Source organism: Corapipo altera, unplaced genomic scaffold, assembly GCF_003945725.1.
Source record: "Corapipo altera isolate COAL_440 unplaced genomic scaffold, ASM394572v1 150, whole genome shotgun sequence".
NCBI lineage: Eukaryota > Metazoa > Chordata > Aves > Passeriformes > Pipridae > Corapipo > Corapipo altera.
Window position 1 is genome coordinate 2,962,837 of NW_020884941.1, and position 12,579 is coordinate 2,975,415.

The 12,579-nt window shown below is 42.8% G+C and overlaps 1 protein-coding gene across 4 annotated transcripts in view; it reads left to right on the plus strand.

The window, feature by feature from the left end:
* The window catches only part of BCR (BCR, RhoGEF and GTPase activating protein), a 101,638-nt gene that overhangs the window by 7,708 nt on the left and 81,351 nt on the right, over positions 1 to 12,579 (plus strand). Inside the window, exon 1 of one of the 4 annotated variants that reach the window (XM_027661538.1) lies at positions 9,813 to 9,836. The exons of the other annotated variants lie outside the window; for them this stretch is intronic. Coding sequence (XP_027517339.1) covers positions 9,830 to 9,836 — 7 coding nt within the window. The 5' untranslated portion in view covers positions 9,813 to 9,829. Of the gene's footprint in view, positions 1 to 9,812; positions 9,837 to 12,579 lie in introns of those variants that run through there. 4 annotated transcript variants of the gene reach the window in all.

Here is a 12,579-nt window from a genome sequence, read left to right on the forward strand (position 1 = left end):
GTTGGGGCCTCACAATGGCCTTGGCTGGGTCAGTTTTTAACTAGTGGCAATTTGCTAATGAAGGAACACACTGGAGTTGTTGCTTGGCTTTGTAGCTTGCTTCATACAATCAGTGCATGCTGTCTCAGCTCTGTGTGTGAAATGATTTTATCTCATAACAACATGGAAACTGTCTGGACTCCACATAAATAATATTTACCTGCCCAGGTGCTTCCCTCAAGGTGCCCCCGTAGTGACTTCTGTTCACGTGAGGAGACTTGATGGTGCTCTGAGTGTCCTGCCAGGCTCTTTCTCTAGACAGCCACCAACAACCACAGTGCTCAGTGCAAGGTCAGTTTGGGATATGTGTCATTTAATTCCATTGGGAGTGAAGTTTTACTTATTTTAGCTGCTACTAAGTGTGGGAGTGCTGAATGTCCCTTTCAGGAGAGCATGGAACATTCTTTATATTTTTAGTGAGTTTGATGTAGACAGAGAAAAGAGTGGTGAAATTTATGCATGTGAACTGCAAAACTCAAAATTCCTGTTATCTCAGCTGAGCAGAATGCCATTTTAAAGCTTCTACTTACCTAGAGCTGTAGGTTCTTCAGTTTTTGTGTGCCTTAAATGCCTGACCAGATAGGCAAGCATCTACATTTCCTGCTGTTAAGCTAAACCTTGACACTACTTATTTGCAAAGCCCCAAGAAAGCATGCAGTGTTTCGTCATGGAAGGGCCTTGTTCTGTACCAGTTTCTGCAAGAGTCTGTTCCTGAGTTATTTGAATCTTCTGAGGTCTTGGACAAGTTCCTTCATTCTGCACTTCTTCAACTCACTACTGTATTCTGTGGATTTTAGTTTGAAGATGTCATTTGAAAAGTTCTTTGCAGTGTTTTAGTGGTTCAAAGACTCCTGAGGCAACATGCCAGTCCTGTTTAGAAGCACAACTTTCCTTTGAGCAGCTGAGGCAGACTTCAGTCCACTCTGTAGTGATTCTTCCTTCTGAGGGGCTGAAATGTGGGAACTTCCATAATGTGCAGATTGTTTGTCAATTTTAGAGTCTGCTGGCCACAGGTCCTGCTTTCCATCTGTGACTTACATTGGATCAATAATGAGGTTTAGATATTCTCTGAAACTTGTTTAGTTCATTTCACTCTTATTTGCTGTACAAGTTTTAATCCTTTGCTGTGATGATCAGTGGATTTCCTAGGAGCACTGATGCCAAGATGCTGTTTAAATGCAACCCCCCACCCTGCCTTGCTTTTCAGTGATTTAGTGGCTTTTGAGATTTTTGAGATTATCAAGATGCCTGTGCTACCACTCCCTGCTTAGTCAGGGGGAGTGAAGAGCTCCCTCTCTTTCTCTGACAGATTTCTCTTTCCCTCCAGCTGAGTTTAATGGAATCTGTGGAGCTTCTGCTTTATGTCCCCAGTGATTATAGTGGACTCTGAAGTCCTGTTGGTCTTGTTCCTTCTTCCACAACAGTTGCTAATGTTGTGGCCTACCGTAGGTAATGGCATGCAAATAGATTTTATTTTAACTTTTCTTAAGTTTACCCCAGATCATGGAGTTTTTCCTACCCCAGTGTTCAGGTTCTCCTGCAATCACAAAGCACCTGCCTTTGAAATGAGAGTGTAAACCAGCCCAGACAGCTGTTGTCTGGTACTGGGAAGCCCTGGGGAGTGCTGGTGTCACCTCATGTGTCTGTGTGAAGCTCATTGTCGTGATCCGTGACACAGAGGTTGAAGTGAGACTGACTTTGCTGTGGAGTGAGCAGACAGAGAGCTATGAATTCTGCAAGTAAATGGTCAGGTGGAAAGCTGCTTATCCCTGCCTAAGTACCAACAGTCCCCCAGTGGTCTCTCTGGCAGCAGAGCTGAGCTCACTGTGCAGCTGCCACTGCTGTGGGAGGGCCTGGGCCCATCGCAGGCAGCCAGTGACCTCTGGCTGGGCAGGTGAAAGACATTATTAGTGCAAGCCTAAAGTTTGGGAGTGTTGCAGGAGCTCAAGTAGGACCAAGCTGCAGCAGAGCCCTGGGGATACCCCCAGTGTGATGAGCACAGACTAGAATGCTGTGCTGGCTGCCCAAACCATTGGAGGTGGGTGATTTCAGCTTGGTGATTTCCCAGAGCCAGGGGCCAGAGCCCTAAAGCTTAGCAGTGAGCACCACACAAGATGATGACAAAGAAAGCGAGGAGCTTGCTAATTTGTGGAACTAATTGCTCTACCATCTTTCCTAAGTGCTTCCATTTGTCTAATATCTCTGGTTTGGATATTTGGATAAAATGCTAAGTACTATGTTCAGTCACTTCTTCATTGACAGCTTGCTTTTCACTGACACCACAAAGTTTCACTGAGGCCTGAGCAAAAGTAGTAAAAAGAGTTGAGTGGAATGGCAAGTAGATATTTTGAATAACAGATTTGGGACAGAGGAAAAACAAGGTTTCATTAGAAAATTTGCTAAACCTTCAAGTGCAGAAATGCTTATTTGAATACTGGGCAGCACACTACAGCTAATGATACCGACTCTTAGAAGAAGTGTTGGGGGTGGGGAGTGTGATTTGTAATCCAAATTTGGCATTGCAGGCGGTCTGAAAGATGGGCCAGCAAAGGAGACAGAAGCCTGTGGAGGTTTGGGTCCCAGTAATAACCTGGAAATGGTTCTTCTTCCAGTTCTAGCATGTTGAGCAGTTTGCTCTCTAATGCCCTCCCTCTCTCCCCAACCTCTTGGGGTAAACAGTTATCATGCAGAGGCAAGGGGGACCTGTATTTCAGCTTCAAGGAATTTTGGAGGTCAATCCATAAAGGGTAATGAGGTGAGACTTGGCAAGCTGTTTGAGAATTGCTCCATTTCAATTACCACAGGGAAGCATATTGCTGTTCATGGAAATCAGTGTTGATTGGAGGCACAGCTTATCTGGAGCTTGCTTTCCCCCAGAGAAACCAAGACCAGCACTTTGGGGTTTTTTGGCTGTCTCCTCTTTGATTTGTTCTGCCCAGTCAGATAAGCTTGCAAAGAATAATAAGGGCCTGATCCTGTTCTTTCCCTGGTGAAATGTCATTGACTTTAGCAATCTTTTGCTGGCACATGTAGGAAAATAAATGATGTTCTGGTGCAGGGTCAGTGGCAGATATATAGAGGGGTAGACTGCAAGGGACAAGAGAAATGCTGGTGTGGATCAGCTTGGGTGAAGTGCATGTGAATGAAGTACTTCCAAAACAACAATTTGAGTGTCTTGTGTTACAAAACAGGTTTTGGCCAGCTCACTGACGACAAAGTGGATTGCTTTCCTGATCATATCTTTAAATTACATGTGATGTGAAAGTAACCATAAACTATAAGTAAAAACGTTGGTCTGGCTTACTGCTGAGACAGTTTTACAAATGCATAAATTCTCTAAACTTTTTTCAAATTGTACTGTATGTGTTTTAAACAGTAAAATTGTCCTGTGTAGGACAACGTGGTGTATTTGTGTCACAAAATCTGCTTGCAGTTTGCAGATCTTCCTGTTACTAAAACAACAAAGCGTGTCTCCCTTTTGTCTGCTTCCCAACTGCCAAAATGGGATCTCTTAGACCCTTTCTTAACCAGGTTATGGCTGATGCAGTAATGAGATTATTGCAAATGTAATTGGAATCTCTGCTTTAGAGAAAGCTCTGCCCAAACGTGGCAGCTGGAGCCGAGTGAGTTGCTCCTGGCTACATGAACACACGAGGAGTAAGTCTGTGAGAATCCACAATGATTGTGCCCCGTAGGAAGAGGGAGTTAGTAAAGTTCAGTGTGTTGGTTTACACAACTGAACTGTGCCTGTTGGTACTACAGGCCCTTTGCATAGTTGTTATCTTCTGTTATTTTGTTATTTACAGTCATTTCACCAATCTGCGTTACTTCTGGATGGTTTTTTATTAATTTTATAACTTCATTTTGTGGAGGATAAGGATTCTTTTCTAGTAGAATAAATCCACCACAATTTTCCTTCTTTTAAAAATAACTTATTAAAAAAAAACCCCAAACACCCCATCCTCTTTTGGAGATTCTGCACAGGTTCTGAGGTATCCCAAACCCCCAAATTAATTGCAGATTGGTCTGTGATCACAGCACAGCAGCAACTGTAGCAGGCTGCTGTGGCTCACACAGTATTATCTGAAATCTAAGCAGTCAGCTTTCACAGGAGTTACTCAATAGTGAGCAGCTCGTGTGTTTGGACTCCTGGATGTGTGGGGAAGTGACTGTGCAGCCTTGGCTCACTACGTGTGTTTCCTTCTTCTTAAGAACTTTAGAGTATCCTCCACTCAACACTGAAATGCAGCTACTTCTCTGATGGGATATGTGCCAGCTATTATGTTATCAGCAATTACACACTCCCTTGGCTGCAAAGCTGGGGAAGGAGTGCCCATTTTGAACCCTCAGTATGGGTGAGGCTGGAGCAGACTCTGGGTGTTAGGACAGCTTTAAAAGAACCCAACACACAAAAAGCCACAAAAAACCCAACTAAACCCTCAGTTGCCTACAGTCACATCTGTGTGTTCTTTTAAAATGGGCCAGCAGCTTCCTAGAATAATCTGTTCTCAAGAAAAATACCTCATTCCCTGGAGCATCAGGCTTCAAATGTGTCTGAGCTGCTAAAAAGTAAATGTGATTGGTCTGTTGTCACTAGGGAGGTGTCACACACAGACACAGCAGGGATTTGCTGCAGCTCCATCGCACGCTATGACTTTGCCCAGGAAGACAGTAAAGGCCTGGCTGGGCTCAGGGCTTCCCAAAAGAGATTAGATTATGGTGCTTAGGATGAGCCAAGGCACAGAAAGCATGTTTCTGTGGCTGTGAGCATCCAGCTGCCTCAGTTCACAGCTCACTGCCTCATCTCATTTCTGCTTCCTGCTAACCCAGATCTGCTCCGGAAATTTTTGCACGGTGGTCTGAAGTGACATTACCACATGAAGCCTCAGAAAATAATATGCTGAGGAAGTGAGTTGATCACTGTTGGAGGAGTTGTGTTTTCCCCTGTCTTTGCCCTTCACCTCTTCTGCAGACCCCTTTGTTTGAATCCTTTGAGGTTGAATGAGTGTGGGAGTTCCCTTCCCCTGGGTAGGACACTTTTGCTTTGCATTCCCCTGAGGTGGTCATTGAACCTCTCAGTCTGACAGGGAAAAAATCACTGACATCACTCTAAGAAAACATAATAATGCCTCAATCTGACAACTGTCTTTGAGGAAATTGTGGCATTTGGATGAATATATTTGTCCTTGCCAGCTGTACTAATTACTTACTTGAATTTGTGGATTAGCCAGCGGAGAACATCCAGTTGTAAACTTCTATTGCAGTTCTTCCCTCTAAGCCTAATTGTGGTGGATACCAAACCCAGTGCTTTGCTGGGACTAAAGGTGTCTTGTGTAGGTGATGGCATCCTGCACCACATCAGTGCCTGCAGTGAGGAGCAGCACATCTTACACTCTGGTCCTTGTATTACCTTTCTTGTTTTCCTTTAATAGAAGGCTGATGAGTGAAATCTGAATTGCAACAGTTCAGTTTTTTCTGGCAAAAGGGCCAAGAGGTCCCCATGCTCTTTTCTGATGATAGGGGTCAAGAAAATTCCATGTTTTCCCTTTGTTGTTTCAGGTGGAGTATTGAACTACAGGCCTGACTGCCTTGAATTGATCTGTACTGAGTGACAGGGAGGAGACGCTGATTGCGATTTTGAGATTGTTTACATGGTCTGGTGCTCTTGCCATTCAGATGAGGGCTGGGTTCTGCTTCATATGAGAGCAGAAGCTCTCTCACATCTTATGAATTTATATGAGGGTATCCTGAAGACCATTATTTTTCACTGTCCTGTATTCTTAAGTGATGTTTGAACACATAACCCAGAGAATGCAGACCTGTCACTGCAGCCATTTAGGCTTTGGGGAGGCACTTCCTCAGTTTGATTTGCAGAATTTCTTGAAGGTTCTCCTAAGCACAACTGAGCACTTCCACAAAATCATAAGCCTTTCCTTTTGCAGTTGTTGACAAACCACGCTCCTTTGTATAGAAATATTTATATAGGGTTTATACATCACTTTGACCCTTCCTAATCCACATTGATCCATCACAGCAACTTCTGTATGCACGGAGTGAAATAACTTCATTAGTAACGTGATGGTCAAAGGAGGGGGTATTAAGGTGGGGGATGTGTATCCCAGGAAGATGCAGGAAAAGGAAAATCCTGTTGCAGCCTCCATTTCAGAGTGAGGGGCACATCCTGGCAACTCATCTCAGCAGAGTTTTAGTAGATGGTTGAGGGTATCATGCTTTGTTTTGGGCACTGTCACCTTGAGACCTTCGTGGCAATTGATTTTGTCTTTATGGTCCTGCTGGTGTTCAGTGTCCCTCACCACTGAAAAATTCTGAGTTGGACTGAAAAGGTCCACCAGGAGGTGAATGGTGAGATAATGCTGACCCCAGCAGAGGAGACAGTCTGGCACTGCTGAGGTTAATAAAGAACTAGTTGTGCCTTGAAGAAGCAGGTGCCCTCACCTGTGCTGTGGAGGACAGGCAGGTGTTGGTGCATCAAATTCAGCTTCCAAGGGAGCCCTTGAATACAGCCAGGGGACTGGGGCACTGAAGGGACACCTCCAGTACAGTTCACCTGGTAAGATGCTGAGAATATGAATTCCTACTATGCAGTCACAGAGCTGAAGTCAACTTTCTATTACCAGAGTTTTTCTCTATTGCTAAAAGGGGCAGTGTTCTCATCAGGAAAAAATATTATCAGGAAAAGAGATGTATGTTTGGAATAACTAGCAAGGAAGAAACAAGAGAGTTTAGTAATTTTTTTTTTTTTGCTTGGATTATTGTTTTTATTATATTTAGCAGTTGAACACACCAGTGGCTACTCTTGAGAGCTCTAAGAGTACCATGGGAAAGAGTTGATCCAGGTCTTGCCAATGCCAGGGGATTTCTAGTGACTGTTTTGCTGTGACTGAAGCTCCCCAGCAATAGTTTGTTTCTATCTAAGTACCTGAACCAGATTTTCTCAAGATGTCTTGATTTTGAAGTGTGGGTTTGATCTCTGACTTCAAAAGAGCTGATGGGGTTTTCACAGGCCTAGGTTATAAATGTTTTAAAACTGACCTGCATGCAGCTGATGCTGTTGGGTTTCAGCAATACTGCTGTGGCTGAGAGCTGGCTCTGAGCTATGCTGGGCAGGCAGTTCAAAAACAGAATTCTGGTTTAAAGTTTCTCCTACCTCTTGGAGAACTGTGTTAGCTGTCCATATGTATCTGCCATGCCTCCTGGATGGGTGCTGTGGAGACACTAATGCAGTTTGGAAAGCATTTTTACCTTCTTTAATAATTCTTTTAGTGCTGCACTGCATGTGCCATCTTAAAGGGGGAAAATGGCAAGACAATGTGATCAAGTGGGGTTTACATCAAAAGACTGAAATGTATGTTCTTTCCAGTTTGCTCACCCTCTGAGACAGGACTCTCTCAAAATGAATTTTGGTTAGGTAGGGGTTTTTTGGTGTGCATGGAGAGAAAAACATGTCTGTTATGTTTTCAGAGTATCTGAGACAACAGCAGAAGGTGCCTTCCTTGAGCTGATGGTGTGTAACCAGCTGAAGTCCTGTCACACGAGGGGATCTTTGTTCAAACGTGACTGACCTGTCGTGTGTGTTCAGCAAACGTGTCCTAGCCCTGACCTTGACTACCCCCAGTTTGTTCAGGCTTGAGCACTGACCTATACATAATTTGTTGTGGTCTCACCGTCTGTTCAAACTAAAATACATACTAATGTGATCCAAGCTCTGCTTTGTTTTGGGCTCGATACATAAATGTAATATTTATACTGCAGATAAAGGGTTACACATCTTCCCACAGTTAGTGCCTGCCCTCCATCCCAGTGCTTGTGTGAAATCTCAGTATTTCCACTTAAAGCAAGGAGGGAGACTTGATTATCTGTTATGTAAATGTGTTCTGAATATATGTGTGCACAGGAAAAATCTGAAGAAGAAGTATTTTTAACTCAAGTCTTTTATTCTCTATATAGGTGTTTCAGACTGGTTTCACTGTATGCACTGATGCAAAGGTACAAGCAACCTTAGGAAGTTCTACCTAAACTTTGTTACAAACTTTTCCTTTTAAGCAGATCAACAACTGGTTAAGGAAACATTCTGATGCTAAAACTGGTTTTCCCATTAATAGACACTTGCCATGTAGGGCTGATGCACATTGCAAACAGTCCTGTTTAATAGTGCTTAAGAGCTGGTTGCTTTGTAGTTGTGTTTTTTTCTTTGTAAGGAAACGAGTCATTTGCAAGTTTTTTTCCAAACATATGTGAAGAATGAAAAGTGAACTTTAAAAGAAAAACAGCCTTAGGTTTATAACAAGCTTTTATCTCAACATAGTGATTTGCATAAATAAATTTCCAAGTGTTTTAATGAGGAAGTATGCAGCTCAGTCTTTTGAGATGCTGAAGCTCAGGGTTTTAGCTGAATTTTGGTGAGCTCTAGTGTCCTGGAATTTAATTTGGTTTATTTTTCCTGGGTCATGCTTCCTTTAGTTAGTAAATGGATTAACTTCCTCCATAGGTATGTGCTTAGAAATTAGTTTATATCCATGTATAAGTTTTAAAAGAAAATACTGTAAAAAAGGAAAAACCAAACCACAATGAAACCCCTCAGTTGTTTTGCTGGAGGACTTGCCCTTACACTGGTTTCTACAATTCATATACTTGCTTCCACTATTTCTTTCTTTCTTCTTATTTCTGGGTTCATATTAACTCATTGAGTTTCCCCTCTCAGTAATTCAGTTCAGAAGCTGGGTTGCATTTGCCTGCCTGTGGCTTGATTGGTTCTGCTTCCATGTTTCTGCTCTTTCCACTTTTTGCTGGGGTTTTTTTATTTTTTATTTGTTTAAAATTCGAAGCAAGCACTGCCTGGGCTTACAACATGTATTTGTATATGTCTCCCAGTATTTTCATATTATGCCCCTTGAGGCTAAGTCTTGATTTAAGTTGTCTCTGGTGATAAAGCCTCATGCTGTGGCATGTTGCCCTGTCAGTTCTGCCAGCAACTGTTCCTTTGTAGGGTCATGCTGAGAACTGGATCAGGGAATTTATCTGTGGCGTTTTTGGGGGTTTGTTTGGTTTTTTCCAAGCCAAAAATCACTCGAACAAAAATCACAAAACTCCCCCAACCAAAGCACAAACCCCCTCTAGGCATGGATCCCATCCATCCTCCTGCAAATGTTTGTGTTGGAGCAGCAGCCCATTGGGTGGTGTTTGAGGGGAGAGAGAATAGTGCCACAAAAGACAATGTTCCCTTAAACCCCCAGTCCACGGGGACTCTGAGGCTGTGAATTCAAATAACAATGGAATGTTAATGCTGAGAAGTCATGTTTAACTTTAGCAATCTCACTTATGATTATCCAGCTGCTTTGGGATCTCAGAAAGGGGCTTGGGGTGTCCTTTGAGCAGAGAACCTCTCCCTTGGCAGATGCTTTGTTTCTGCTGTTGCAGGGTGGGGGATGGGAAAAGGCAGCCTAAGGCCTTGCAGATATTTGAAATTGTTTTGTAGAATTAATGTAAGTGGAACACCAGGACTGGAAATGGGAAAAAGATACATTTACAGTCAGTATTTGCGAGACAGACCAGATGACATCCTAGTCTGTGTGACTGACTATGTTCCAGTTGCCTATGTAAGTATTTTGTGTGTTTAATTACTACATCAGCAAATAAAACAACTGTTTATGACCAGGAGAAAATGGAAAAGAAGATACAATTATTCCTTTTTACTAAAACTTAAAAGGGTGTCCAGCTTCTGCCAAAAGGTTGGTTAGGTCATAAATCATCTGGAAGGAGACCAGTGTGGATGTCAGGTGAGCACAGCTTTTAAAGGTGAATGGATTGCCTTCAGTAACTTGCATTTGGTTTCTCAGAGTGTGTGTGTGAATGTTCTTGGGCTAAGATTTCATGTAATTTTTTATGATGTAATTACTGTGATGAGACATCTGCAGTATCACATCTCATAACTACAGAGTATGTCAGTATTTTCCTTTAATGAATGTTTTTGGAAAGGGGAGTTTTAGAGGTTGTTGCCAGGCCTTTTTAGACTTGTTTGCTTTGAAATATAAAATTTCATGTCCTGGCCTAATAGTGGAACTAAGATTTATGTCAGATAGGGTGTGATTTGCTTAAAAAGCTCAGTCTTGAACAAGGAGAGGGCAAGGGTCATCAGCAGAAAATACACATAGCTTACAGCATTGAAACGTCTTTCCAGTTTCTCTGCTCAGTTTTATTTAGGATGCTTGCTTGACTCCCAGATAAGACTTCTATTTTTACCTGTGACTGCTGGCTCTGCACTTAACCCTGCTGAATTCCTGCCTGTATAGCAGCCAGGTGCTACATTTCTGCCTTCCAGCTTCCTTTACTTTTGCTGTTCCTGTTCAGCCCACAAACATGGAAAAAACTGCCCCACCCTGCTGACTCATTGAGTCCAGAGCACTCCCTATATTCCTGAAATAGGATTACTATCTGAGGCAGTTTGAGCAATTCAGCAGAGATGGGTCTGGTTCTCTTCTGCAGAACCTTTTAAAATAGCTGGTTTCTTCTCAGTCCCAGGAATCCTGGCTTTGTGCTCTGCCCCAGCCCCAAGGTGATTTCCGGGCTCGTATTCCTTTAAAGGGCTTTTGCAACACATACAACTGTTGTAGAAATCAACTAATATGTAGAATAATCCTTTTAACAGGTTTATTCTGATACTCTGTTGGGTATTTAAGTGGATTTAACTGCATCGTTTAACACGTCCTTGAAGATGGCTCCAAATGGACCCTGCTGCCGGCAGGCTCTGCCCTATCTCCCTGTGCATTCCCAGTGTGCCTGGGAGATGTCAGGCAGTGCCGGAGGCACTGGGGAGGGGTTGCTATTTGTAGGGGAAGACTAAGAGTAGCAAACCACTTAGGCTGTTTAACATTGTGCTGTCTACAACTCGGTCTCTCAGATAATACTGACAAAGTCTGGTTGCCCTGCAAGGACTCAGAACCCTGTTACAAGGGTGAACTCATGTTCTGACCGTGTTCTTCTCCAGCTTGCCCAGTGTGCAGTTGTCCAGTGGCTCACCCCTGGGACAGCTGTGCTACTGTATGTGTCCCTTTAGCTTGCTTTGCTTTGGGATCAAAGGACTGTGTGAAGGCAAATGTCAGTTATTAATTCTTGGTTTCAAAACTACCCAAAGTGACACACTTCTTCTCTCTGGTTGAAGTAAACAGCAGTCTGCCTCTGTCTGTCAGCAATGCTGAGCAGCCCTGGTGTACTGTCTCGGGTTTTGAGTTCTTGCAAACAAGGGCATCCTGCAAAGGGCCACGTTTGGCAGTGAAATAGTCAGCAAAATGCCTGGAAAAGAACATTACAACCTTGAGCACAGCCCTTTGGAATGTAGCAGGTTCCTGATAAGGCAAAAATTGGGCGGGTGAATGTTTTTCAGAGTAGCAGGCCTGGAGAAAGGAGGATTAGTATTTAAGATGCTGGGAGTCCTGTCTTGAAAAAATCTTGGGTTTTGTTTTAAGTATGTTGAAATAGAGTTTTAATGATATGAAAGCCTGCATGAAACTTGTGAGTAGGGTCAGGTATTTACTTTTAAAAGGATAACTTGCAATTTTACATTACAATGTGCTGTACTGGAGGTTGGTTTAAAAGATGCATAGAAGGACTCTATACCTGACTAGAGACTGGGGAGAAGAAAACTCAGTCTAAGATTTTCTGCAAAAAGAGGAAGGATACACACTACTAAAACTGGGTTTTTCTTTCAAAATATTCTCTTGTCCTATTGTAACAATATGGGCTGGTCTGCTCCTGAGATCTGCAGGTGTTTCAGAAGTGTGTCAATAATAATGGGTCAAGCTGTCAATAATTTTCCCTGTCTGTCCAGGGAAACTGAGGCTCTGAGAATCACAAATGAAGTGTCCAAGATCATCTGCAGATGATAGGTCTGGGATCTTGACCCGAACTTTTGTTTTTAGTTCTAGAACTTAACCTCTAAGGCAGTCACTATGTATACATCTCATCCCTGAAGTGAGGTGGTAACATCGATGCTAAATAAGCTTTATCCTGGCTCATCTCTGCCTGGGGTGGTTAGATAAGTATGGTTTAACCTTTCTTTTTTACTGTTTCTGGTAGAGCCCTGCAGTGGATAAAGCCTAAAGGGAGAAGTTAGTTAAGTCTGCTGGCTTTTTGTTGGCTTATTCTGCAGTTCTTGGATGATAAAGAACCATGCTGGTGACCACAGCTTCTGTTATGTAACCAACCAAACAGCTATTTTTTAATTACCAATGCATGTAAATGGACTGAAGCTATAAAGTAGTTTGTGTCTCATTACCAGACTCCTTACTAGGAAGCTCTTCTGTCTTTGTTTTCCTCTCCAAACATTTATACATCTCTTGGCACAGCAGAATCCAGGGCTTTGACTTTTGTTCACTTACTGCAGTGCTAGTGACACTTCTTTTGCCCATAACTGTTGTTAATTGAATGACATTTTGCAATACAGAAATTCTGTGGCAGAAGAATATTTCAAGAAAGTCCAGTCTCTGAGCTCGCTTAAAAATCAATGCAGCCTTTAGCTGGCAA